At 42.2% G+C, this 25,797-nt stretch overlaps 1 protein-coding gene and 1 non-coding gene across 2 annotated transcripts; both read right to left on the bottom strand.

The window, feature by feature from the left end:
- Nucleotides 1–824: 824 nt before the first annotated feature.
- PPP1R8 (protein phosphatase 1 regulatory subunit 8) lies at nucleotides 825–25,544 on the bottom strand. Its single transcript, XM_027444081.3, has 7 exons — nucleotides 25,389–25,544; nucleotides 11,081–11,141; nucleotides 6,177–6,330; nucleotides 5,343–5,563; nucleotides 4,586–4,730; nucleotides 4,120–4,184; nucleotides 825–3,520 (listed from the first exon to the last, which is right to left on the bottom strand). Exons 1-7 carry the CDS (start codon nucleotides 25,448–25,450, stop codon nucleotides 3,167–3,169), a joined length of 1,062 nt encoding a protein of 353 aa, XP_027299882.1. The 5' UTR covers nucleotides 25,451–25,544; the 3' UTR covers nucleotides 825–3,166.
- Nucleotides 8,268–8,433, bottom strand: LOC113839814 (small Cajal body-specific RNA 1). Its single transcript, XR_003492413.1, has one exon. It is a non-coding gene; the product is annotated as a small Cajal body-specific RNA 1 (non-coding RNA).
- Nucleotides 25,545–25,797: the final 253 nt, after the last annotated feature.

Raw genomic sequence — 25,797 nt, 5'->3', positions numbered from 1 at the left:
TTATTTAGATCAATCATTTATTTATCTCCAAACTCTTCTCCACTTCTTTATTTCCATCTCTGCAGACTGCATTAGAGTGCTTTAGATTATCATATAACTTTCCTCCTTTTTAATACTCTTCTAAGAAATCAACTGCCAGTCACCCCGACACTTAAAAAGTCAGACCACAAAGCTAATTGCTTAACCTATACCAATCAGCAAATTTCTTGATTTCTGTGAAGATTCATTCTTCTGCTGTCAGACAAAAATGAAGACACAGCTGCTCCAGATGCTTAAATATTGCTGGATTAAGAAGAAATACTAATCTATAGCCTAAATGTTACTAGATTCATTACAGTTCAGGAACCCCCTCTCAATATTACATGGCAGGAACCATGGTTATCTTTAACCGAGTCCCAGTTTGCTGTTAATAAAGCTCTCCTGAAAGTTTAGGATGAGCTGCAGAGACACAGTGACAAAGGATGGCACATAGGCCAGAGGCAGCAATGAGAACAGCTAAGCTAGACTCTGAAACAACTTTTGCAGAGATAGAATTCTGCTAAAACCAGAATTCCACTCAGAAAATGCCAACTGTTGTTTAAAACCCACTGTTAAGTGGCACTGTTGTGTGCAAAGTGCAATGTACTGCAGCACAAGGCAGCAAAGCAGCAGGTCACAAGCACTGAAGCTGCAGCAGTTTTAAGGGCTGCAGCCTGAGCCAGCTACTGAGCCCTTCAGTGACATTTGCATTTTGCAATAGCAGAAATCCTTTAACAGGCCACAAGACAATGCAGTGTCTACCGCAGAAGTGTAGATTGGGAACGAACACACTATACTCTCCAAACTGGCAAAATTTGCGTTTAATTTACAACATAGTAAAGGTTACAGGTAAAAAGCTCAACAGAAAGTGTGAAAATGCCTATTACATATTACACAAGTGTACAAACTTCTGTACAAAGCCCCTCGATGTTATACTGTCCCCTCCTGTACTGGCCAGCTATGGCCTCTAAGCTCTGAAATAATGAGAGCTTGTAAAAACCCAGGGAGGAGAAGAGCTTTAAAAACCAATTTTCAGTAAAGCTTCCCTTTTCAAGAAAGTTCTTGCAAAGAGCCACTTGCAAAATAAACAAACAAAAAACCCTACCAAACCCCAACAAAAAAAAAAAAGAAAAGAAAAGAAGATAAAAAAGACGACCTGTTCAACTTTTACTTGCTCTAACTAGTCTTACTGTAAAGAGTTGCCTTCATAAAACTGACTGTCTGGAAAAAGAAAACTACATCTTGTAAAGAAGCAAAACTAAAAATTAAAGTGAGAAAGGTTTTGAGAGTATGGAGTGTTTGAAAGAAGAACGTAACAGGACTGAGTCATTTTTAATAGCAACTATGCACAGAGTGGCATAACTATATCATGAAGAAGTTACCACATTCATTCATGTAACAGTTTGAGCTAGATATGAAGGCATGGAGAGGAACAAGCCAGTTTCTAAAGGCATCGCTCTTGTGAACAGGGTAGCTACTAGCTCTTTTTTACCTCAATACCATGATAGAAGCAATCACTCTGCAGATGCAGAAGTTGCACTGATTTTGGAGCATCTGTTCAGAACAGGTCTAGTGCCTACAGCACAGCAGATGCATTATAAAACAGCACTGTTCCAGCAACCATCATATTTTCATAACTCTACATAGCCAGGCAGCTACAGTACTGTACACATTAATGAACAGCTGGATATACTACTGCCATTTTAGTACACATTTCCTGGAGGATTCCCCCAAACAAAGGAATGTGACTATGTAGCTGAACTGCATTATGCAATGTAAAAAAAAAAAAAAATAAACCTAAGAAAGAAAGGGCTCTGGCCTTACCTTTTATAAAGTCATAGGGTCTGAATACGTTTGAATCAGATTTTGAAATCTGAAACTGTGGATTTGATGGGGTAAAGCAATAGTCCAAATCACATTTCTCATTTTATTCAATGGGAGAAAATGATTAAGTAGTCAAAAAAAAAAAGTAATGCCATGAAACCAACTTGTGTGCTTCTTTTATTCAAGGTGAGGCAGACCCTCTACTAGGAATTCATATTCTAGCTTTAGGTAGCACTTGATTCCTACCCACTGTTACTAGCAGCCAAAAACCAAAATAGTGTGTAGATTGCAGTTTTAGTTGTTACACATATGAATCCTCTGACACTATGGCTGCTCATTTGCATGTGTGCCTTGTCACATCTCATGTACTCTAAGCTCACAAGTTCCATTTGTAAATAAAAGCAAAATTATTTAAGTTAAAAGGGCCACCAAGTTTAAAAAAAAGTGTATTCCCCTGTGTTAACTCCACCTTAAGTTATCACTACTTTGTCAATGATTATTTGTATGCTGTAGGTAGTGTCTATCCAACAGTCAAATGTACCTAGACTGGCCATGCTTGTATGCTGCCATTAGTACCAACATAAGCTCGGATCCATCCATGCGTGTACCCCTTTATCCATCTACACGGCACTCCATCGTGCAATACTGGACCCCACAACTAAGGAAGTCCATCTATTCCTTGTCAATCTCAACTCCAGGTACCCATCAACTCATAGGATGTTGTAGTGTCTTAGGTGGAAATTAAAACAAGCTGCAGCCGAACTAGGAGAAAAAAAAATGCCTCACATTGGTAGGGTTTTGAAAAGGTAAAAATAAAAGCTAGCCTGTATTTTGCAAGTTTTAGAACTCAGACCAGTGGGATTTCTGAAAGGCCTGGCCCCACAAACATTTACTTCTGATACAGCTGACCTGCTATAAGCAAGCCCAGCAGAAACAACATTACTCATAGTAAGCACGACACCTAAATACACTCATTTGCAGGGTCATGCCATAAATGATAATTAAATTGTGTGATTCTGCCCCTTCAACTTATGGATCAAAATTCAGAGTAAAGACCTCAGGGGACAGAGGCTAAGAAAAGGCTGCCAGATATTTTGGTTCAAAGGGAGATGGTAGCTATATTGCTTTGTTGTTGTTGTTTTTTGTTTTTTGTTTTTTTTTTAACAGATATAAAAATGTTTGAAGATAGATCTTTAAAGAATTATTTCGCTTCTCCAATCTCCATATTACATCTGGTTAGGACATTAAAATTTCAAAAGGACAATACTACACATAAACAATTTGTGGAGTTCATAACTCCCACCCTCCCTCAACAAAACCTAACTCAGATCAGTAGGGAAGGGGTTGGCTTCTTGCCCGGCCATGCCTCCTTTGCATATTTCTTCTTCTTGGGTTCATTCACAGCTTCAGGATTAAAGACAGCAGGATTTGGAGCTGGGTTCATGTTAACTGTCGAGGGTACAACAGGAGTCAAGTCCACATCCGGGGCAAGATTGGGGTAGGGCATTGGCAGACCACCAATGAGTGCTGTCCCATGGACGCCATGTGATTGGGAACCCGCCTCATTGTGAGTTGGAGGTAAGCCACCATATAATCCTCCACTGTAGGGAAAGTTTTGCATACGCCGTGATGCAGAATCGTCTGTGGTCAGCGAGCCTGGATTGTCCAGTCGCTTTTTCTGTGGAGGAAAGTATTTAAAGAATTATTCAAAATATACAAAATAAGCAAGCTATTTAAACTGGATGCCAATGCCATTTTCCTCCCAAAATGCACCTCGACTAGCCACTTTAAATAAAGAAATGAGTAGAACTTTTCATATCTTCCTAGAGTATTCAAATTAAATACTGTACTGGCAACATACTTATCTTGGGGGAAATCTTAACCCTGCTAGTTCTAGTAAACAACCTTATGAAATCTTTAGCATTTACACTGTTCAACCAAATAATCTCTCATTTTTCCCTTTTTGTTTTCCATACTTCCCACAATTTTAACCGATGTCTAGAACTACCATACTGAATTTTTGGAAAGTGGTTCTTTTGGGAAGGAAAAAAAATGCCACTGATCCCATGTGTTAAAGAAAGGAGCTAAAGATGGACTTTAAGGAAAGTGGTCAAATTGCTTTTCTATACATATATATATAAATATAAATTTGCAATACTTCTCCTTAACAATAAAATACTTCCCACAGTAGGACATTATGTTTCTAAGGTGTAATCCACATGTTGAGTTCATCAATGTAATAATGGATCAAATAGAGAGTTGGAAGTTACTATGTACCTTAACAGGGACTACTGCTGTCTGTACCATGTTCCTGAAACGCCCAACAGACGGGTCCACATCCTCTGTAAAGGCAAGAACAGTGAAGCTTTCAGTAACAACACAGAAAAAGATAAAACATCTGTCAAGTAAAGCAGCCTATATGAAGAATTGGTACATGGACCTTCTCTTCTAAAAGCCAGCACTCTAGTAGCCCTCAGTAAACACAAGCATGCTTAAACAAAAAGAGGAGCTAAGTGTATGGGTGGGGACACCTAGTGGTTTTGTCTCAAGGTGGGTTCATCAGTTATTCTATTAAGGAAAAAAGTAGGACGTGACAGGTTCTCTGAAATAGCAGAATATTCTCAAATATTCACTGTCAAATTTCTGTTCTCCTTATCTGTATACAGCCATGATGAATCTCTATGTGAACACCCGAAAGAGGGCATTTATAGTCACGAACTAGAGAGTAAAGCCAACTACTTACCAGGATTGATGATTTCATCATCATCACTGAATGTCACTCTGGAATTCTTTCGTTTTCTCTTTGGTCTCTGAATATCCAAGTTTCCTTCCTCTATGGTTAGCGTGGAAATTCTTTTGTTGTGGGCTGTATTAAACTCTGTCAGGTTCTAATAAAAAAATGTGAAGAAGAAACAGTTTAAGCACCTAGTGTATGAAGTCTGTGTTAATCACTGGTTGTACCCACTGTAGGTTCAACTTTAGACTGCTAGGAAGAACAAGTGTTTCAGTGCTGGAACAGATCACCCAGAGAGGCTGGAGAATCTTGTCTGCGAAGATACTCAAAACCCAACTGACCATGGTCTTCAGCAACCTGCTCTAGCTGACTCTGCTTGAACAGAGGATTTGGACCATTATGCAAACTGCTTTTCCACTCCACTGGCTAGCTGTAGGAAACAGGGCTGCATTCACTGTTACTTGGGAACAGGGGGAAATCACCCCTGACCTAGGGCAATGCTAACTGGAGAGAGACGAGGGAGCTCTCCGCAACCTTTTGCGAAAAGATAATTGGAATAGTAGGATTAGGGCACTGATTCTGGAAAGCGGCATGAAAACAGGCTTATTGTGGTAGAACGAGATGATTTGTGTATAGTCTGAGGTGTCTTCTGCCAGCAGATATATTCAAGAACAAGAAATTAAGAACCTGAACCAGGCAAACAAGTAGGGAATGCCATTTGTTTAGATGGATATACCATCTTGGTACAACGTAACATCATACTCACATCAAGTTCTGTCTCCTCTTCCGGCAGGCCCAGCAAACCCTTGAGCTCTTCATCTTCACCACCCATTTTCTCATCTCCTTTAACTGCTGATGGCAGTGTCTGAGGCTTCTCTCGCAGAGTATATGCCCGTGTAGAAGCACCAAATGAAACTGTGGAGTCAATGGGTATCTGCTGGGGTTTGTGAGCTTCCAAACGGATATGACCCAAGAACGTGCCATGTGCTGAAAAGAACATCAGAATGGAAGATTCTGTAAGTCATCTGTTTGAGCTCACAGTATTCAAGTTTATGACTCGAGATGTTCAGAAGCTGTACATGATTGCCATGAAATACAAGTCACTGAAATACTGCTGAAAACATTAGTTATTAAGTAAGTTTTACCTGATATCTCACAAACTAAGATAACTTACATCAGCCCATAGAAAACAAACATCATTTAGTTTCTGGATTCTTGCAGGTCTCAATGGACCATGTCTGGAATCATTCCCTCAATATGTCAGGCTTTAGTTCTTGGAAACTGCCCTCAGAACAGAAAGCTTCGTTATAATTGCAAAATGAAGTTCAAGTCACTTTCTTCCTCTCTCTTGAAAGGAAGACTCCTCCTAAGAGTCTAGAAATACTGTTTTCAACACCAAGTGAAGCAGAGGTAAGGTGACTGGAGCATTTATTCTATTGCTCCTAACCATTGCCAATCGTTCACTAGGGTGCTAATTTAGATTACCGCCATCTAGCCACACAGTGTAAACAACAATAACAAAGAAAAGGAATGTCTCATTCAAAGATGTTTAAGCACTGAAACATAGTACTTCTGTCTGGTTATATGTCATGTTACTTACTGCTGTTTAGATCTATGAGGAAAACCCTCTTGAGATGTTTGTGATAGACCAAGGCAGCATGGACCCGAGAGCAAGACTGGTGGTCAATGGTAAAATCACACAGATCAGGATTTCTCCCAAAGAGATAGTATTTCTTCTCATCAATTATGAGCTTCTGAGGTAGAATATCAAACAGAAGAACATATTAGACTCCTATAATCTTTTGGATCTTCCTGAAAAAGTTCAAGACCATGAATAAAGAGAGCAAATTCAAAGGAAAGCATCAACACTTGATCAATATTTCAGTTTTGCCTGAGAGATTGTTCAGTACAGAAACTCACATCTACTAAAAATTGACGCAGCTGAATGTGGAAGTTACCCAGTTATTCCCTTCTTTAACAGCTAATGCAAGACAGTCTGGCAGGAAGTATGAGTGTCTTGCTACAGAAAGTTCTCCCCCACATCCACTCCCAATGATTTTTATGTGTCACTTGAGGCAGATGATCTCTGGCCTTGTTGAAACCAGGAATCTATGCTAAATGATCTCTCGTCCAATATAGAACATCAAAATTATAAAATTTCAAAACAGAAATGGGCATATAGATTTAAGACCTTTATTATAAAGATGTAAAACTAAAGATGTTCTATCATATGAATCCATACTGGCCTATTCAAGCAAACTATTAATTTTTAGCCTTTCTTCTTAAAATTCATCCTAGTTCTAATATCTTCTTTAAGCAAGATCTTGCATACTGTAATATCAGTTATGTAAAACACCTAAGAAAACCAAAGGAACATGTTGACACTGTTCTATGGTGTGTACAGCATATTCCTACTAACATACTTTACTAAAAGGAACTCCTTATGCCTAAATGCTTAAGTACCTAAGCAGTGCAGCCATCTTCCTCATTGCATTGCAAGAGCTTAATTTGACCTGTGACGCTTCAAGCTGCACAAATCAAAAGCTGGCAATCCGTTAGGTATTTGTTAACAGATGGTTTCTCCTGCTTTTCTGAAACATTCACCAAAGCCCACGCAACGTTTCAACAGCCTGATCAAGATATTAAACAGTACCAGTCCCAGGAAAGGCTCCTGAGCGGCAACGCTTGTCATCAGCCTCCACCTGAGGAGACACTGACCAAAACTCCCTGGGTGCGACCTTCAAGCCAACTCCTTGTCCACTGAATGGTTGACCCATCAAATCCATCTCTCCAATCTGGAGATCAGGATGTCATGTGGGACCATGTCAAAGGCCTTACAGAAGTCCAGGTGGATGACATCGATCAGTCTTCCCTTGTCACTTGTCAACAGATGCAGTCACTCCATCACACAAGGCCACCAGATTGCTCAGGCATGATTTACCCTTGGTGAAGCCATGCTGGCTGTCTCAGATCACCTCTTCATGTTGCATGTGCCTTGACGTTGCTTCCAGGAGGATCTTTTCCATGACCTTGCCAGGCACAGAGGTGGTGCTCACCGGTCTGTAATTCCCTGGCTCCACTTTTCTACCCTTTTTGAAAACGGGAGCAATGTTTCCCTTTTTTCCAGTCACCAGGGAGTTCGCCTGACTGCCAGGACTTTTCAGATATGATGGAGAGAGGCTTGGCAACTGCATCAGCCAATTCCTTCAGGACCCTGGGATGCATAGCATCAGGGCTCATAGACTTGTGCTTGTTCAGTTTCATCAGGTGGTCTTGGACCCGCTCTTTGCTTATGGTGGGTGGGACTTTGCTCCCTCAGCCCCCATCTATGGGTTCAGGAAAACAAGAGAGGTGGGAAACCTGACTGACAGAGAAGGTTCAGGCAAAGAAGTTGTTGAGTACCTCAGCCTTCTCCATGCCTGTTTCTACAGTTCTCCCTACTCACCCATCAGTGGGGGAAAACTCTCCTTGGCCTTTCTTTTCTGAGCAATGTACCTACAGAATCCCTTCCTGTTAGTCTTTGCATCCCTTGCCAAGCTCGGTTCCACCTGTGGAACTTACACTCATTAAACAGCGTTTCAAGACATTTTGCAAAGATTGAAACAAATTCATAAATTTGAAATGTTTCAACAAATCACCAATAGCAAAAATCATTTTATTGGCTTTACTTCAGTATAACGTTTCTTACAATTTTTGTGCCTCTGAGCTATAACCCAGTGTCATCCTTTATACACTGAGCTTAAACACTTCATGGTTTGTTTTAATGTTGCACTTTTCAGACCCAGCAATCACAAAGTATACCTCAGACCTCTATACAAGACCTGGGATACAGATGGCTGGGTTAGTATCAAGTGCACAATAATCACAAAGATTTAAGGATGTTCTTAGTTGGTTACTACTGCCTACTATGAAAGACAAAGAACAGTAAAACCATTTACCACACATCCCAAACCAAAACCAGAAATAGATGTATCAGATCCGAATTATGCTCATCTGTTGAAGAGTTCCCATACATATACACAGTACATTATGATGACTTAAGTTCTCAATTATGGTGATTACAAGAGACAGTGTACAAGGCCACCAAACAACCATATGAGCAAGCAAGCATTGTACATGAAACAATCTGGTAGGACTTCCAAAACTGAGCCAGCTTTTCTCATCCTCCCTTTAGCAAACAGAGCGCTAGAGGAAGCCAGATACACACACAGGTGCCTGTACCCAGTCAGCACTTGCTATGGCACTCACCACATGGTACACACTGTATGGCAGTCAAACTGTACCTCACTGAGATGCTTCGACACTGATAACCAACATCAGATACTAAGGAGATAAAATACAAACTCCACAGTCATTCCTTATCTCTGTGCTATTACATTCCCCAGTGAACCTCAGAGTACTTGGATAGCAGACTAGCAATGGCTGCTAACACTACGCTTTGTAATGGCAAAAGAACTCCTTTCGGTTAGCAAGATAGTTGATGGCAGGAAAAAGGAATTCGGATGTTTGTTGTATCACTTTTTTTTTTCCCCCCAATACAGAAGGAGATGCCAGGCTTACAAAGCCAACTTGGGCCTTATGTAGATCCAAAAGCTTTGGTCCACACAGCCTAACTACCCCTTCTCAGATTCTGAGGACACCAGGACTGCCAGTTTATCAACACTGAATTTGTTTGTCCGTTGTCAAAAGCAATGATGAATGCTCAGGATCCATATAGCGTTTTGTTGCCTTTTTTCATTCCCAGCCGGGTGTCCCATGGTAGCCTTTATGGATGAATTTAGCAGAGAGCTCCATATAAACTCTTTCATCCTAAAGCTCTCCATTCTCCAAAATCCAAAAGAAACATGGTAAGAAAAAGCCGGTCTCATAGAGAAAGTCTCGAAGGTGGGAAGGCTGCATTATGTTTGGCCACCTGCCACATGCCAGAAAAAACAAACAAACAAACAAACCAACCAACCTAGGCTTTGCTCACTATCTCATTACATGGCCTGAAAGGAAAAGTGGAAAACCTTATGCCAAATACAACCCTTACCCCAGGTGCTACTGGTAGGATGGCAGTCGGAAGGCTGAGCTGAGAAGCTGCCCTAATGCAGCTCTCTAACTTCTAAAAATGTTTCTGAACCCATAACAGTACCATGAGAAGCTGAAGACACAGGCCGTGGTTTGAAAACAGAAAATGCAATGGGGTTGAAAGCCATAGGAAGAGCTGGAGAGGGATAGCTACAATGCAGTCCAAGTGGCTGGTAGGAGCCAACTCATTCATGTCTTGTATGATCTAACGAAGTACTGTGAAGATGTGATAAACGTGTTAGTATCTAGCTGGGCAGCCTGCTCAAAGGAACCTGCTTTAGCAGGGGGGCTGGACCTGATGATCTCTCGAGGTCCCTTCCAACCCCTACAATTCTGTGACTCTGCTTTCAAACTAAGGCCAAGCAAAGAACTCTTATAGGTCAAGGCTAGCTTTGCCAATTGTCTGTGTCTTCAAATTTGGACTAGGAGTACTCTCTCAAAACAATCTGTAAAACCAGCAGTTATGGACTATTTCACTAAAAATAATCATTTTACTGGTTTTGGGCCTGGAAAAATACAAGGTTATTTGCAAGATCTCCACTTTCCTTTGCAGAGCATATTATGCTCTCTTAATCAAATTTTAAAGAGGAAACCTCTCTACTAGACACTAGAAGGAATACTTGCTACTTTCTGATGCTCCTGTAGTAGCATACAGCACAAACCAGGAAAGACAGAAAGTTCACAGAATCATAGAATGGCTTGTGTTGGAAGGGACCTTAAAGATCATAGAATCATAGAATATCCTGAGTTGGAAGGGACCCTTAAGGATCATCAAGTCCAACTCTTGACACCGCACACGTCTACCCAAAAGTTCAGACCATGTGACTAAGTACACAGTCCAATCTCTTCTTAAATTCAGTCAGGCTCGGTGCAGTGACCACTTCCCTGGGGAGCCTGTTCCAGTGTGCAACCACTCTCTCTGTGAAGAACCCCTTCCTGATGTCAAGCCTAAACTTCCCCTGCCTTAGCTTAACCCCGTTTCCGCGGGTCCTGTCGCTGGTGTTAATGGAGAAAAGGTCTCCTGCCTCTCGACACCCCCTTACGAGGAAGTTGTAGACTGCGATGAGGTCTCCCCTCAGCCTCCTCTTCTCCAGGCTGAACAGGCCCAGTGCCCTCAGCCGTTCCTCGATCACCTTAGTTCCAAGCCCCCTGCCATGGGCAGGGATGCCACCCACTAGATCAGGTTGGCCAAGACCCCATCCAATGCATCTAATAGGAAGATAACTGATAAAAGCACTGCATAGGTAGAGACAATACAGGCAAAGGAAAACACTTCCACTTCATTCAGAAGTTTCAGAACATAACAGTGATTTGAAAATAATGAACATCAGAGAGAAGGGAAATACTTCTAAGTGTGGAAAACATTGGAAAATTTTCTACTGTTAGTGCCCACATATATGATATACCAAACTCATACAACATCTACTTTCATACCTCAATGAGTTTGTCTCCTTTGACTACATCCAGATGTAAGCCAGGTGGAGGTTTTCCTGCCCTGGAAAACAAAGGAAGTTAAATATAGCATCACAATATTTGGTAAAAGGTTTATCAGTATTAGAGCTAATACTGCATTAGATCTACTGACTAAACAAAAGGAAGCAGATTTATTTTAGGAAAAATATTAAACTACCAAAGATTGTCTTTTTCCTCCCTGCAGATTCCTTCTGACTACAAACAAACCATGTATTTTTATGGTAGGATTTAAACTAACAGAACACGAAGTATTTCAAGCTTTACTTCTCCAGCCAAAAAATAGCTGATTTACAAAATTAACAGAGCACCTCCCAACAGGAAGGTCCCAACAACTAGAGAAGAGGACAGAATGTACCTGTCCACTTAAGGACTTGCTTGAGGGCTCCATTTGCTCATGTTACCTTCAAAGGAGTAGATCCCTTAGCTGTGGAGAGAAGCTGAAACTTCTACCATGCTCATCTCTAGAAATGGTAATGACCACAAGCCTAAAGGAGGCTTCCTGCATATTAGTAACAATATAGAAAAATGTTGGCTGGTGTTCTTTCACGCTCATCCTGTAATCAACCTTTCCTACCAACACAGGTAGCATGGAAGAGACCACAGCATTAGACAGCAAAGGGACACTTATCCTACAACTGTACAGTCTTTCTCCACCAAATTCTCAAACACAAACAGCTAAGTTCCCCCATCCCTCTGGCTTTATCCCTCCTCACCCTGGGAAGCAGATTTTCCTGTCAGCTTTATTTCCACCTGGGCAAAGGGAGCACAGAGGCACACAGGACTCGGCAATGCACAGCAAAGCAATGCCAACACATATCTGAACACAAAAGCATTAGCAGCATCAGAAACACGCTTGGCATTCTGTGGTCACGACATGCCTGTGGTATCGATATGCTGCCCTTCACAACACAAGATCTTTGGCTGCTCAGAGCAAACAATCTTTTTCTGCTCAAACCTTTAAAAAATCTGTATTTGTAGTACTGCTTTACTGATAATATCACTGCTGCTTGTCTCTGTCGCTGCGTTAGGCTTTCTATGGAATAGCGATGACCCAGTTCTCAGCTGCATTGCTGCCCTTCAGAAGAACCACAGAGATCACATTCCCATTTACTACTTTTCTTACTGCACACAAGCCAAGAGAATGGTGACAATGGGCAGTGACATTCTCAACATGGTTGCAGAAGAAAGGTCCCCTGAAAGTTGTTTGAAGAGGTTAAATATAGACGTTTCTGTTCCTGGGGCGCTTTGAAGGTCTATTCTATGTCAGTTGGTTACTACACCAATGCTCTCCTAGATACTTCATACATGAACACGGTCCTCTATTATTCCTACTTTGTTTCTTTCTCAAGTATTGCACACGCATTTTTCATTCTTGGTTCAACTCCATTATACCAGCCTGCTTAGATCTCTCCCTGGCCCTTCCTGAAAATGCCAGTTGGACTTTCACAAGTTTTTGTACCAAAATAAGATATCAAAGATGGATATAGCTGGTACTTTCTTATTCTTTTGGACAAAAAACAAACGGCAGCATGGAAATGTGTAGAATCGTAGAATATCTGAGTTGGAAGGGACCCACAAGGATCATTGAGTCCAACTCTTGGGTCCCCAAAGGACCACCCAAAAAATCAGACTGTGTGTTTGCTTGTTGGCAAAATGCTTCTTGAGCTCTGGTAGACTCAGTGTTGTGACCACTTCCCTGAGGAGCCTGTTCCAGTGCTTGATCTCCCCTGTGATCTAGTGAAGAACCTTTACCTGATATCCAGCCTGAACCACCCCTGTCGCAGCTTCAAGCTGTTCCCTGGGTCCTATTGCTGGTCACCAGAGAGCAGTGCCTGCCCCTCCGCTCCTCTTTGTGAGGAAGCTGTAGACCATGGTGAGGTCTCCCCTCAGTCTCCTCTTCACCAGGCTGGACAATCCAAGTGACTTCAACTGCTCCTCATATGTCTTCCCTTCTAGACACTTTACCATCTTTGTTGCCCTAAGCAGACAAATCAAGGTTCCAAGGGCAGTCTGCTAAAATGGTGACTATCTCCTAGGAATGGGATTCTGGCAGTGTGGGGAAAGACGAGCAAGTAAAAATGCCCCCAATGAAGCTACACTATGTGGATGTTTAGTTTTACAAAGACTGAGTCTGCCAAGCACTCAAATACAGCTAGGGGACCATCTCCTCTTAAATATTCCTGTAGGACCACATAGCCAGGCAAAGCGCTCTCTCCCTGTGCTGCTCTAAGGTCTCAGCTCTCATTTTTTATTGTAAGACAGATTTCATTCACAGATTTACTCCTCAGGTCCACTTCTCAGTGTCTCTTCTTTTTGCCCTCCAGCACTGGCAAACTTGTTTTTCTCCATTCCACTGAAATTGCCAAGTTCTAGTTACTCTGCAACATAACTCCCCTTGATAATTTTTGCAAAGCCTGCCTTACTTGCATGATAGAAAAGCTGTCACACCTCCTTTAAAAATCAGTAAGCCTTCCAGCTAATAACCTCTACAAGCAAGTCCCCTTACTCAGTCTTGCCTCTGCTTCCCCCTCTTCAGTGAGCTCTTCCTGGTTCTTCAAGGGTCTGCATGTCTTAAAAAAAAGATTATAGCGACATCCACAACCTACCTGTAGCATCATGAAAAATGTCACTATTTTAAATCTGCCTTTACCTTCACCTTTACTTTTGAACTCGTAAAAAAAAGCCTAGTAGCAACAGAGGAAGATGTTGTCCTCAGCTGTGAATTAAGACGCTTTAAAAATTTATCCATTCTCTGGTTTCTTATGGAATGAGAATCCTTTGCAGACAGTAAACTCCCCTCTCTACCTGTGCCTATAAAAGACTGAACACAGTAAGGCGGTAAACACCAATTGGCATACTACCAAACCAAACTCAGAAATCACTTCTGGTAAGAAAAGCCCTTTAGAAAAGACTAGATCAATGTCACTCTAAGGTTGCTGAAGTTTGATTCCTGTAAAAACCTTAATAAAAAAAAAAGTTCTATGTTCTAAACTAATTAATTGCAGTCACTGAGTATCAGTATTAACAGCTCTATCTGGAAGTATCAACAACCCTCATATGCTCTGCCCTATCAGACCCCCAATCTAATGGAACAAGGAGGTGAAACACTGAAAAGAAACCACTTGCAAAAATCTACTGGAAGAAAGTTTATTAGAAAGTTGGTACTGTGCGGATTAGAAGAGAACAGTCTTCCCTCTCTCATTTTCAATACAAAAATGTTCTCTTTCTCCTACTGACCGATGTGTTAAAATATCCACTAAATTATTCTTCCTACACTGTTGTGAATGATGGAGAAGTTACTTGAGGTCTACAGAATCTTATCTCCATAGAGCAGATATGAGCAGCCTGGCTTAGCACTGCTATGAGACAAGGGATCTCACTACACAAGTTGGCTCCATCAGCAGTGCTTGCGTTTGACAGAGAAGAGGTTGTTCTGTACCTTTCGGATCGCATATCACAATCCCCACTGCCTGAGCACCTACTCTCTACAGGCCAGCATTCTGCATATGACCTTAAAATCAGACCTGCAAATGGACTGTTACTGACCATTAATTTAATAATTTGAACTGAAACAAAATATACTTAGACTGGATCTTCCAAGGCTTACTTGGAAGAAGAGGAGCCTTCCACCGAATTAGCACAGCTGATTGGAAAGGAGAATATGACAGTATCATTAAATTAATTGTCTTGATCAGAGCTAAGAGGACACCCTACACTAGAATTTTTCTTCACTGAAAACGAGTACAAGGAACTCAAGTTAAGTGTCAGTAAATGAGAATTTATGGCAATTTGTAAAAAGGAGTAATGAAATGCAAAACCCAGATATTTAGCCAAATATTCTAAGTGACTCCAAGTATCAGTCTTCTACACTTAAGAGTTCAGCAATCTATTGCTTAAAATACCCTCAGCTCTCAGATAAATTAAGGCATCAACCAATGATACTAATTTTAAAACGTATTTCATGGGCAATGTGGGAACTACAAACAGTAAATTCAAATTCTGAATGGGAAATAGGTAGAAAACATTACAAAAAGGATCTAGCAGACACAGGAATTGATTAACAGTCTGACCACAACAGTCATCTAATCTGTACTCCAATATTCAACAATATTTTCATTTGGAGATATGTGACCATACATGGGGCATTACAGTTCTTCCAATGCCAGGGAAGTATTTTTCTTGTTTTAAAGAAGGGCAATTCTTGCTTTGAATTACACATATTCTGCTCCTTTCAGCATCTGTAATGATGCAAAGACAACTGCCATGCTGAAGGAGCATCTTAGTTTGGGACAATACAACCAAGCACTGAAGTGGCTTCTTTTCTACTTAGGTGAGCATCATGAGAAGGAGTTATGAATGTGGCATGTTAAAAAAAACATGATACTTACCAGCCAAATCATTTGGCTTCCTGCATATATTCATGGACTATGACAAATGAGCAGAGAAATGAGACTAAAAATGTTACCAACAGACAATGAAATAAAAGTGCATGCTATTCACTACCTGTAGAATAGATGGGGAGTTACAAAATGGACTGCCTTCACACTCAAAATATTCGCAAATGGATTAATGGAATCTTTTATATATTTTTTCCAACACTGCAAGGTGAACTTTCCTTAGAATTATTCTCTTCAAAAACACACAAAAGATGTGTACTACTTACACAGTAGTCCAAAAATACTATATTCAAGTTCCTTTAGACCACTTCTCTGTAAAACAAGAGTGCTATCAAGAGTCCATTGCTGTTTCTCTACGATAAACATTAAGAACTCTATCTCTTGCATTCCTATGGAATTGTGTTGGGCAGACCAAAGTGACAAAGAGTATAGAACCTTTTGCAAAAGAAAACCATCTCCAGTAACCAATATGGGATGCCTCACACAGCAATACTTTCCTGGTTTCCAACAGTTGCCAGCTCAAGGAATCCTGTGGCTGCTATCTGTACACACAGGTATCCACATAAATTGCTCTGTGAACCTCTGTAAACTTAAAGCATTCACAGAATCTTACACAAATGGTTTCACAGATCACCTACAAAGAACTAAAGCACCATCTCCACTTCTTGGCCACAAATCTGCTACTAATTTCATCTTACAACCCCTGGTTATTCTGAAAAGGACAGCAAATACTTGTCTTCTACAGATTTTCTGTACACTATTCAAGATATCCAACGTATCCTTCAGTTGTTCCTTTTCCAGACCACAGAGAAGCCTAAGCTAGCCATCTGTAGTACAGCTTCTTCTATCTTTGAGATAATACTTAAAAATAATACGAGAAAGAAATCACATTCTTGAATTTTGAAGAGGCAAGTAATATCTCAGTGTACCAGAATTACTGGAGACAACTAAGATGACGTCAACAATGGTATTGATGTAGTAGACCATCATTTTTAAAAAGCTTTTGACAAAATTATCAAATGGTCTTATGAAAATTGAGGTGTGACAGGGAAAGGATACAGTAATCCACAAGGGAATGTAAATGATCAAAAGTCAGGGCTCTGTGATGTTTTTATGCAGTCTGGAAAAAAGGGAGACAATGAACAAATGAGAAAAATCACTTAGGAAAACCACTATGTAAGAAACTCAAATTGTACTACAATACTGCAAATAAATCCTGTGATACAGAACAACTGCTTCAGAAGACACTCTGGGGGGAAAGAGTAGGAAAAGAAAGAGTACTCTTGACTGCTTATACATGCAACAGAGGAAGACCACCTCAATTATACATATGCAACTATGGCCTCCAAATTCCTTATTGCCACTCAGGAAAGACCTGGAGCCATCATGACTTTGTTCAGAAAGAATCAGAAGACAAAAAACAAAAGACATCACAAAGTATAAACTACAGAAATAAAACATTTTCCGATCTTGAAAGCTCTTGTTACCCTGTAGAGAAGGGAACAAGAACAATAACCAAGTCTTGCACAAGGGGAAAAAAATAAACAGGACTACCTCTCTTTAGGGGGAAAAAAAAAAAAGCAACACACAAGTATTTATTCTCTTAGTCCTCTTAATGAATGCTACAAAGCTAGCATATTTATTATTTCTTGAAACACAGGAAACAAGGAGACTTGAATTTGGAAACAAGGAGAGCACCTTTTTTAACATTTGCAAGATTTGCAGAAAGCACTGTCACTTGATGTTGTGGAGTTAAACTGTAAGATAACAAAGGAAAATTAGAACATTTGTAGAGATTAGGTCTGGTGTTAGTTGTTGAACATGACCATCCAGACACAGTATTCAGCTCACAAAATCCTTAACTTCTGGTAGCCGAAAGCCAAGAGTGTAGTCAAGAGGTCAGAATAGACAGGGCTTGTGCCTAAGTTATTGGTCACTATCATAACAGGAAGCCATCTTGGCTGATGCTTTTAATTAGTACTACCATTCTTAAGCTCTTTCCCATGGAAAGAAATCAGAATAAAGACCCCCCTCTTATCAAAACACAGGCTGATGTTAGTGATCTTGTGTATCAGCAACAGAAATAAGTCATATGCCTTTCTCAAAGCTTGACAAAAACACCACAGATGTTGAGACCAAGCTAGCACTGTAACTTGGTTAGGTGACTTAATACAAAGACATGCTATAACAAAGTTAAGGCCAATATATTTTGGGTAATTATTTCAGCTCACACATAATGGTTTCTCCCAACTTGGATGAAGAGGGTTGCCAAAAGAGCTGACCAGTAATCCTGATCCAACCTCATTCAGTCTGGAAGAAATATAACAGTTAGGGCTTTTCAACTTTCAATAATACAGGTTGCTAAGAAACATTTACGGTTTCTTCTATTCTTAGAAGCATTAAAATGTTTCTCGCCAAACTTCCAGCTATAAGAAATACAGTTAAAAAAAACCTTCAAGTTTGAACTTGATGACCTTTCCTGTGTCAGTAGAAGGAAGGGATGTCATCCGAGGGGACCTGAACAAGCTTGAGACGTGGGCCCACGAGAACCACGTGAGGTCCTGGACAACCTGGTCTGGTGGGTGGCATCCCTGTCCATGGCAGGGGTTGGCACTAGGTGATCTTTAAGGTCCCTTCCAACCCAAGCCATTCTATGATTCAAAGCATTTGCCCAACTTCACCTTGGCACCTTATTTGCTTGTTACAATGCACAGTTACATGCAGTAAAAGATTTTACTGGTTCACTCTGGTTCCCTTGGTTACTTATACAGAAATAAAGTCTCTATGGAATACAGTGAAATTTGGAAATCATACACAGAATTTAATTCCTGAGAGCAAAACCATAAATGTGCTATTAGTGAGAAATAACGGTTTGATGACAGAAAGCTGGGAGGAGTGGTTGATACCCCAGAGGGCTGTGCTGCATTCAGAGGGACCTTGACAGGTTGGAGGGTTGGGCCAAGAGGAACCTCCTGAGGTTCAACAGGGGCAAGTGCAGGGCCCTGCACACAGGGAGGAATAACCCCAAGCACCAGTACAGGCTGGAGGTGACCTGCTGGGGAGCAGCTCTGTAAAGAAGGACCTGGGAGTCCTGCTGGCCAGCAGGCTGACCATGAGCCAGCAATGTGCCCTTGTGGCCAAGAAGGCTGAGGGGATGCTGGGCTGCATTCGGAAGTGTTGCCAGCAGGCCAGGGGAGGGGATCCTGCTTCTCTGCTCGGCCTGACTGAGGCCACACGTGGAGCATTGTGCCCAGTTCTGGGCTCCCCAGTACCAGAGGGAAATAGAGCTACTGGAGCGAGTTCAGAGGAGGGCTATGGAGATGATGAGAGGACTGGAGCACCTGTTGAATGAGGACAGGCTGGGAGATCTGGGCCTGTTTAGCCTGGAAAAGAGGAGACTGAGGGGAGAGCTCATCAGTGTGTATAAATATCTGAGGGGAGGGTGTCAAGAGGATGGAGCTGGTCTCCTTTCAGTTGTGCCCAGCGACAGGACAAGAGGCACAAACTGAAGCCCAGGAGGTTCCGTCTCAATATGAGGGGGCACTGGGACGGGTTGCCCAGAGAAGTTGTGGAGTCTTCTCTGGAGATAATCAAAACCTGCCTGGATGCCATCCTGTGCAAGGTGCTCGAGGTGATCCTGCTCAGCAGTGGGGGTGGACCAGGTGATCTCCAGAGGTCCCTTCCAACCTCGGCCATTCTGTGATACTGTTTCATGGCATCAAAAATTCAATTTGAACTACACTGAATTAAACAGAAATTCATGTTCATTCATTAAGTAATGAGCAACAATTGAACAATTATTTGATAAAACTATACCTACATTTTTTGAGTGAGAACAAGTATGTTGAAGGATAATTTCCCTGTAGCAATCAGAGGAAGAAAAGAAAGGACCTAAAATATCAGCAAGGTTAGCCACTGCTCTGGCAGACCATCCTGCTGTAACCACTATGCTTACCAGACAGTTGTTCAAAAGCCTTGTTACTTGGATAGTTTCATTTATATCTTATTTTTTCATCAATTTTTTTTCATTTCCATACTAAATTTGTTTATTGTTCTTGTTCTTTAGCTGTGTTTTGTTTTGTTTTAAATTGCCAATACCATCCCTCTTGTCCCTCTTTCAAAATATGAAGCCAGTAAACACCAGCATTGTTTCTATTTACAGGGCAACTGGAGCTCTGTTCTGTCTCAGTAAAATCTCCATTTTCCATTTATGAATTTGGACATTGCACCTATTTCAATCCAAACAGAGCTTCCCTAAATGCAGTTAACAGAGAAGACACTTTTTCATAAGTACCTTCTTAAAACAGCAGTGCCACCTCTTTACAGAGATACATACTACTACACATTAAGTGGAGTACTAGTCTTTTTATTTATCTATTCATGAACAATGATGTTACTAGTCAATGACAGTCACTCTGTGATTAACCTATGTACTTGCACTTTATCCTTTTATTTCTGAATATTAAGTTTCTGGCTTTTAGAGATTCCTAACTTAGGCAGTTAGAGATCTGGGCAAACAGCAGTGTATGAAGTTTAACAAGAGCAAGTGCTGGATTCTGCACCTGTCATCAGCGTGCTCTGAGCCAAAAGAGCCAACCATATCCTGGGGTGCCTCAGGCACAGTACTGCTAGCTGGTCGAGGGAAGGGATCGTACTGCTCTGTGCTGGTGCGGCCTCACTTCGAGCACTGTGTGCAGTTTTGGGCACCACAGCATAAGGACATAAAACCATTAGAGAGCATCCAAAGGAGGGCTATGAAGATAGTGAAGGGTCTAGAAGGCAAGACACATGAGGAGTGGCTGAGGCCCCTTGGCTTGTTCAGCCCCGAGCAGAGCAGGCTGAGGGGAGGCCTCATGGCGGCCTGCAGCTCCCTCACAGGGAGCGGAGGGGCAGGCGCTGAGCTCTGCTCTCTGGGGACAGTGACAGGACCCAAGGGGACGGCATGGAGCTGGGACAGGGGAGGGTCAGGCTGGATATCAGGAAAGGGCTCTTCACCGAGAGAGGGACTGAACACTGGCACAGGCTCCCCAGGGACATGGTCATGCCACTGAGCCTACCGTTGAGTTCAGGGAGCATTTGGACAATGCTCTGAGATAAGGTTTGATTTTTGGGTGGTCCTGTGTTGGACAAGGAATGAGACTCAATAATCTTGCTGGGTCCCTTCCACCTTAAAATATTCTGTGATTCTACTGTCCACCCTACACTTCTGTATTTTGTCTTATTTTTATTGTTCTCATGTTCAAATTACACTGAATTATACCAAAAGGACTGGATAGTACTCTGACATCTTTATGTTGACTACGCTTGTCACCAGTTTTTCAGTATTAGAAACTAAACAATGTTTTTCTTCGCCTCATACTCTAGAGGCACTGTGTTATGCTCTGTGTTACGCCAGGATGAGTCTGAGGGATTTGTATAGATGATCTCTGCCCTTGGTGGCAAACCAGCTACTGCAGAACCATACAGTAATGGAAGAAGGAGGTATGGACAGTCAAGAACATGAAGACAAGCCTAGGCTGAGCTTAACCATGGAAGGGGCAACAAGAAATGAAACATTTCAGAAAAAGTGGACAAAGCCACTAATGCTTTGGGATGTGATGCTAACTAAGAAATGCCAAATAATGTAACTGAAGTCAAACAAATGAGCTGACAGTAACTTTTCAACAACTCTAGGGTTCAGTGTTGACATACTAGCAGGGTTACAACACCTATATCCAGCTGAAACTGAGCAGCCTCACTGAAATCAAGTCCTATCCAGCCTAAAGAGAAATTTTGAGTTTTAGCTGTTAAGGACATAGACAAGACAACTTTAATCTTATCGTGTTAGTTTAAAATCAGGTCAATTATTTAGGTTTCTAAATGTGGACTCAGAAGCCTAATTTAGCCAATTCCTAAAATGTTGGCCTAGGTGACTACCATGCACATCATCATGCCCAACTTCAAGGACAAGGTAGAATTTCCAGAACTCTAGAGCACGCCCTGTCCAGAGATCTGTGTAAAATAATTTCCAAGAACAGCCTGTTCTTAGCTCAGAGAACTGAAGAGATGCCACTGTTACTTTTAAGACATAGTATTTTTTATGTATGTACATTCTAGAACAGGCCTGAAACCCCAACTACTGGTTTGTCCAGACAAAGTAAGGAGAGATTCCTGATCCCAAATGCAGGTTAAACCGGGAGAAAAGGAGGGATGGACAATAACCATTTAACTCATGATACTCTCATCAAAAGCAGACCCGGATCATTTATATCTGATAAAAACTACTGTTACTCGTTAGAGGTACCTCAGAAGGTATGCTAGTGTGTTAGCAGAGCCAGGATACGTAATTGTTTTATAAGGACATTTTCTAATCTCATTATATGCCTAAATTTAATCCACAAAAAGCATTTTCAACATCTTTATAACAACTTCATTCCAATTTTAAAATGTATAGTCTATGTCTTTACTAATGCATATGGAAGAATTACAGTACATGCATAAGTAAAAAACGTAGTTGGAAATCACAGAATCAGAATCACAGAATCACAGAATTTCTAGGTTGGAAGAGACCTCAAGATCATCAAGTCCAACCTCTGACCTAACACTAACAGTCCCCACTAAACCATATCCCTAAGCTCTACATCTAAACGTCTTTTAAAGACTTCCAGGGATGGTGACTCCACCACTTCCCTGGGCAGCCTGTTCCAATGTCTAACAACCCTTTCGGTAAAGAAGTTCTTCCTAACACCCAGCCTAAAGCTCCCCTGGCGCAACTTTAGCCCGTTCCCCCTCGTCCTGTCACCAGGCACGTGGGAGAGGCCAACCCCCACCTCACTACAGCCTCCTTTAAGGTATCTGTAAAGAGCAATAAGGTCACCCCTGAGCCTCCTCTTCTCCAGGCTGAACAAGCCCAGCTCCCTCAGCCGCTCCTCGTAGGACTTGTTCTCCAGGCCCCTCACCAGCTTCGTCGCCCTTCTCTGGACCCGCTCAAGCACCTCGATGTCCTTCTTGTAGCGAGGGGCCCAAAACTGAACACAGTACTCGAGGTGCGAAATAATACTTTAAAATATGTAATACTTTAATATAATTGGAAATAATACTTTAAAAAATGTAAGAAAGAATAAGTATGTTACGAACTATGAAGAAGTAACCCATACCAGCATGAGAACTAATTCCAAGTCCAACATTTAAGCCAATAAAACCTTTCAGTCTTCTCTGGAAACTGGATACTAAAACATTATCCACGTTAGGGGAGAACAGATAAAACAATGAGAGCAGACATCAAAAGCATGGTCAATAACTTAAAGACAAGAAAAAAACTACTTCTAATTATGTTTAAGATATATTTCTCTTATGATGGGTGTTCACAGTCCCCATGGCAGTTACAGTTGGATGCAGGAAAACAAATAGATAGGTAAAGTCTATGATTTTGATTTTAGTGTAGTTTAATTAGACTGAAAAAACTCACTGCAGAAGAAGCTGCTCCTCACCACGAAGATCCCCTTTAACTCGGTGGTTATCTCTCTCTCTGCTAAGATCTATGCTGCTACCTAGACAAAAGATTTTTCAATGCTCATGCAGCTTATGTATACACTGAGATTTTCTGGAAGTCAAATAATGATACCACTGCTCCAAGCCTACTACTGCAAGCTATTTTCACTCTAGAGAATCCTAGCTATGAAAGACCCATCACTTATTCAATGTCACATCTGTGTGCTTGTTGGTTTGCCCTGGAGGAAATAACTACTTTCAAATTGTGAGAATCTGTAATGCAGTAGAAGCCAAGGGAAGTCACATAAAACTTTAACAATAAATATATTCTACTCTCTTTCCAGAAAAGAAAAATAAACCGTAAGTAAATGAATCGAACAAGCGAGGAGAGCTCCTCCCTCCTAGTGGATGAGACAGTAGAATACCACTAGCCATGACTGCCTAATATTTTCCATTTTGAGTTGCCTGTACTTTTAGCAGAAAACAAACACACTTGTACTGGTAGCTATCTGTATTGCTTTCCTGATCCAGATTATTATTATTTTTAGGTTTATGAAACAACTTACCTGTTTCAAAACAAGCGTTAAGCAAAACTTTTTTTTTTCCACAAAAAGGAATCTTTCACTGACTTTAATTGTCACACTTTTGCATGACAATTTGAGTAAGATCAAACTGTATCAGGTATGCCTTTTAGTGTCCTTGTGTAAACATACAGCTTTTACTAACTCAGTACCTAAAATATTACAATTTGCACCTGTACAATACAGGAGTAAGAAAAATAAAGAGCTCCCTTAGAATGCACAAGGAGAGCGTACACATAGGAGCTCTGGTTTACCTATGAAGTACTTTAGGAAATTATGGTAAAAGAACATACAGATTGCAAAAAAATAATCACCAAAAAGCTTGGAATTGTCAGAAAGAAACAGGCCTGAACAGTTCAGTGCCTGAACATGACCTCCTTCCTTCTGGGCGTGAAAACTCCAGCTTGGATCATATTCCCGACTCCCATCTCATTGCTTTAGTATTCAGTGCAATGGATTGTGCTTTAAAAACAAGTAAGGTCAGCACCAGCACAATGAAGAAAGCTGTCTGTCTGTAAGACCCTGTCCTGTTTGTAGCGGAAGTTAGAAAGTACGTAGCTGAAGAGGCCCTCACAGTTATAGTCTATATAGTCCTGCCCTCCAGATGGTATTTATTTAGGAATTCTTCTGCAATAGCTTGCAAGTGACTGAAACTAGGTATTTAGCAAGCTATACTGTTCCAGCTGTTCAATCTATGGCTTTCAGAGGCAGAAACTGTTCAGATTTACCACCAAATATAATTAAGTTGTGAACACTATTGTATAAAAATGCTAAGAAAAAAACAAAACTACGTTTCAAATTTCAAGTTGAACATACTGAACATTTTTTTTTGTTTTTATCTAACTTTATCACATCACTATTTTACAGCCATCTTGCCTCACACAGATACTTGATATTGTACACATTCAGTATACTTTTTATTTAAAATTTAAATAACTGTACTAACGGAAGCAGGCACTTATAGAGCGTGTAAAAATTTGAAAGCACATTCACTAAGCATCTATGCATTAAGCACTGCCATCAAGCACCACAAAGTAGGAGATGTAGTAAAATCCAGATGACTATGCAATTAAAGTCTGCAATCATGAACAGGTATCTGTGGCTAGCTTGTACAAGTATATAGGCCCTTGCGTTTTCAGCTTTAACGGTGTGTCACTTTCTATGTGACTTAAACTAAAACTACACACATCCCCTGAATAGTCAGCAATGTGGCACCTGAAGGAGATGGCACAGCGGAGACCTATTATTAGTCATCTATTCAGAAGTGCTAAGCAAAACAGGGCCCCAGACAGCCTCACCTAAGGCCCTGTTTTCAAAAGAAGGCCGGGCCAGATGATTCCCAGAGGTCCCTTCCAACGGAGCCTTTCCTACGATTTTAAAATCAGCAAAATTCACGTTCCTAAGGCTGCATCTCCAGCTCATCGCTTTGCCCTGGCTTCTTAATTCAACGCAACGCAAAGCCAACAAACGGGCTGGTTTCAAGCTGGCAGATTTCCCGTGCTGCACACACAGCACACCCCGCGAACGCCGCTCGGACCCTGGGGAGGAGGCGCAGCACCTCCACAGCGCCGAGCCGCGGGTGAGGGACGCTGATGGCCGCAGAGCCGCCCCGCCGGCACCGCTGACAGGCCCGGCGCGGCCGCCGCTGCCCGCGACCGCCTCTGCGGAGCTCGGGAGCTCGGGCCCGGGCCGGCGGCCCCATCCCCGCGCCCGTCAGCCGCCGCCGCCGGCCCGCGGCCCGGCCCGCCCCGGGCTCCCCACACCCGCCCGCCCGCGCCAGCCCCGGCCGCGGCGCCGCCCCCTCGGCCCCGTCCCGCTCACCAGCTGGGGCACTCGAAGAGCGAGAGGCCGCCGCCGCCGGCCGAGTTCGCGTTCGCCGCCATCTTGCGTCTGCCCCATTCAGGCGGGCGGAGGCAGGCTGGGAAGCGGGAGGACCGGCGCGGGGCGCGATCCCGGCGTGCCCCGCGCGGCGCCGGGGGCGGGGCCCCGAGCGGAGCCGCGGGAGGGGAGCGGGAGCGCTGCGGGCGGCCCAGGGGCGGCCGGCGCCAAACGGAGCGGGGCTCCCAGGCCTCGCTTTAACGCGTGCGGCGGCGTCTCGCCTGGCAGCGAGCGGCAGAGGACGGAGCAGATGGCAGCTGGTACTCGCCACGCACCGCCTTACCGTTACCAGTACCTGGAGCTGGAGGGATGGGCAGCGGGCGGCTCTGGAGCCGCAGCTCCAACAAGAGCT

The sequence above is a fragment of the Anas platyrhynchos genome, chromosome 24 (assembly GCF_047663525.1).
Source record: "Anas platyrhynchos isolate ZD024472 breed Pekin duck chromosome 24, IASCAAS_PekinDuck_T2T, whole genome shotgun sequence".
NCBI classification, from domain to species: domain Eukaryota; kingdom Metazoa; phylum Chordata; class Aves; order Anseriformes; family Anatidae; genus Anas; species Anas platyrhynchos.
This window is presented reverse-complemented; position numbering and strand designations above follow the sequence as displayed.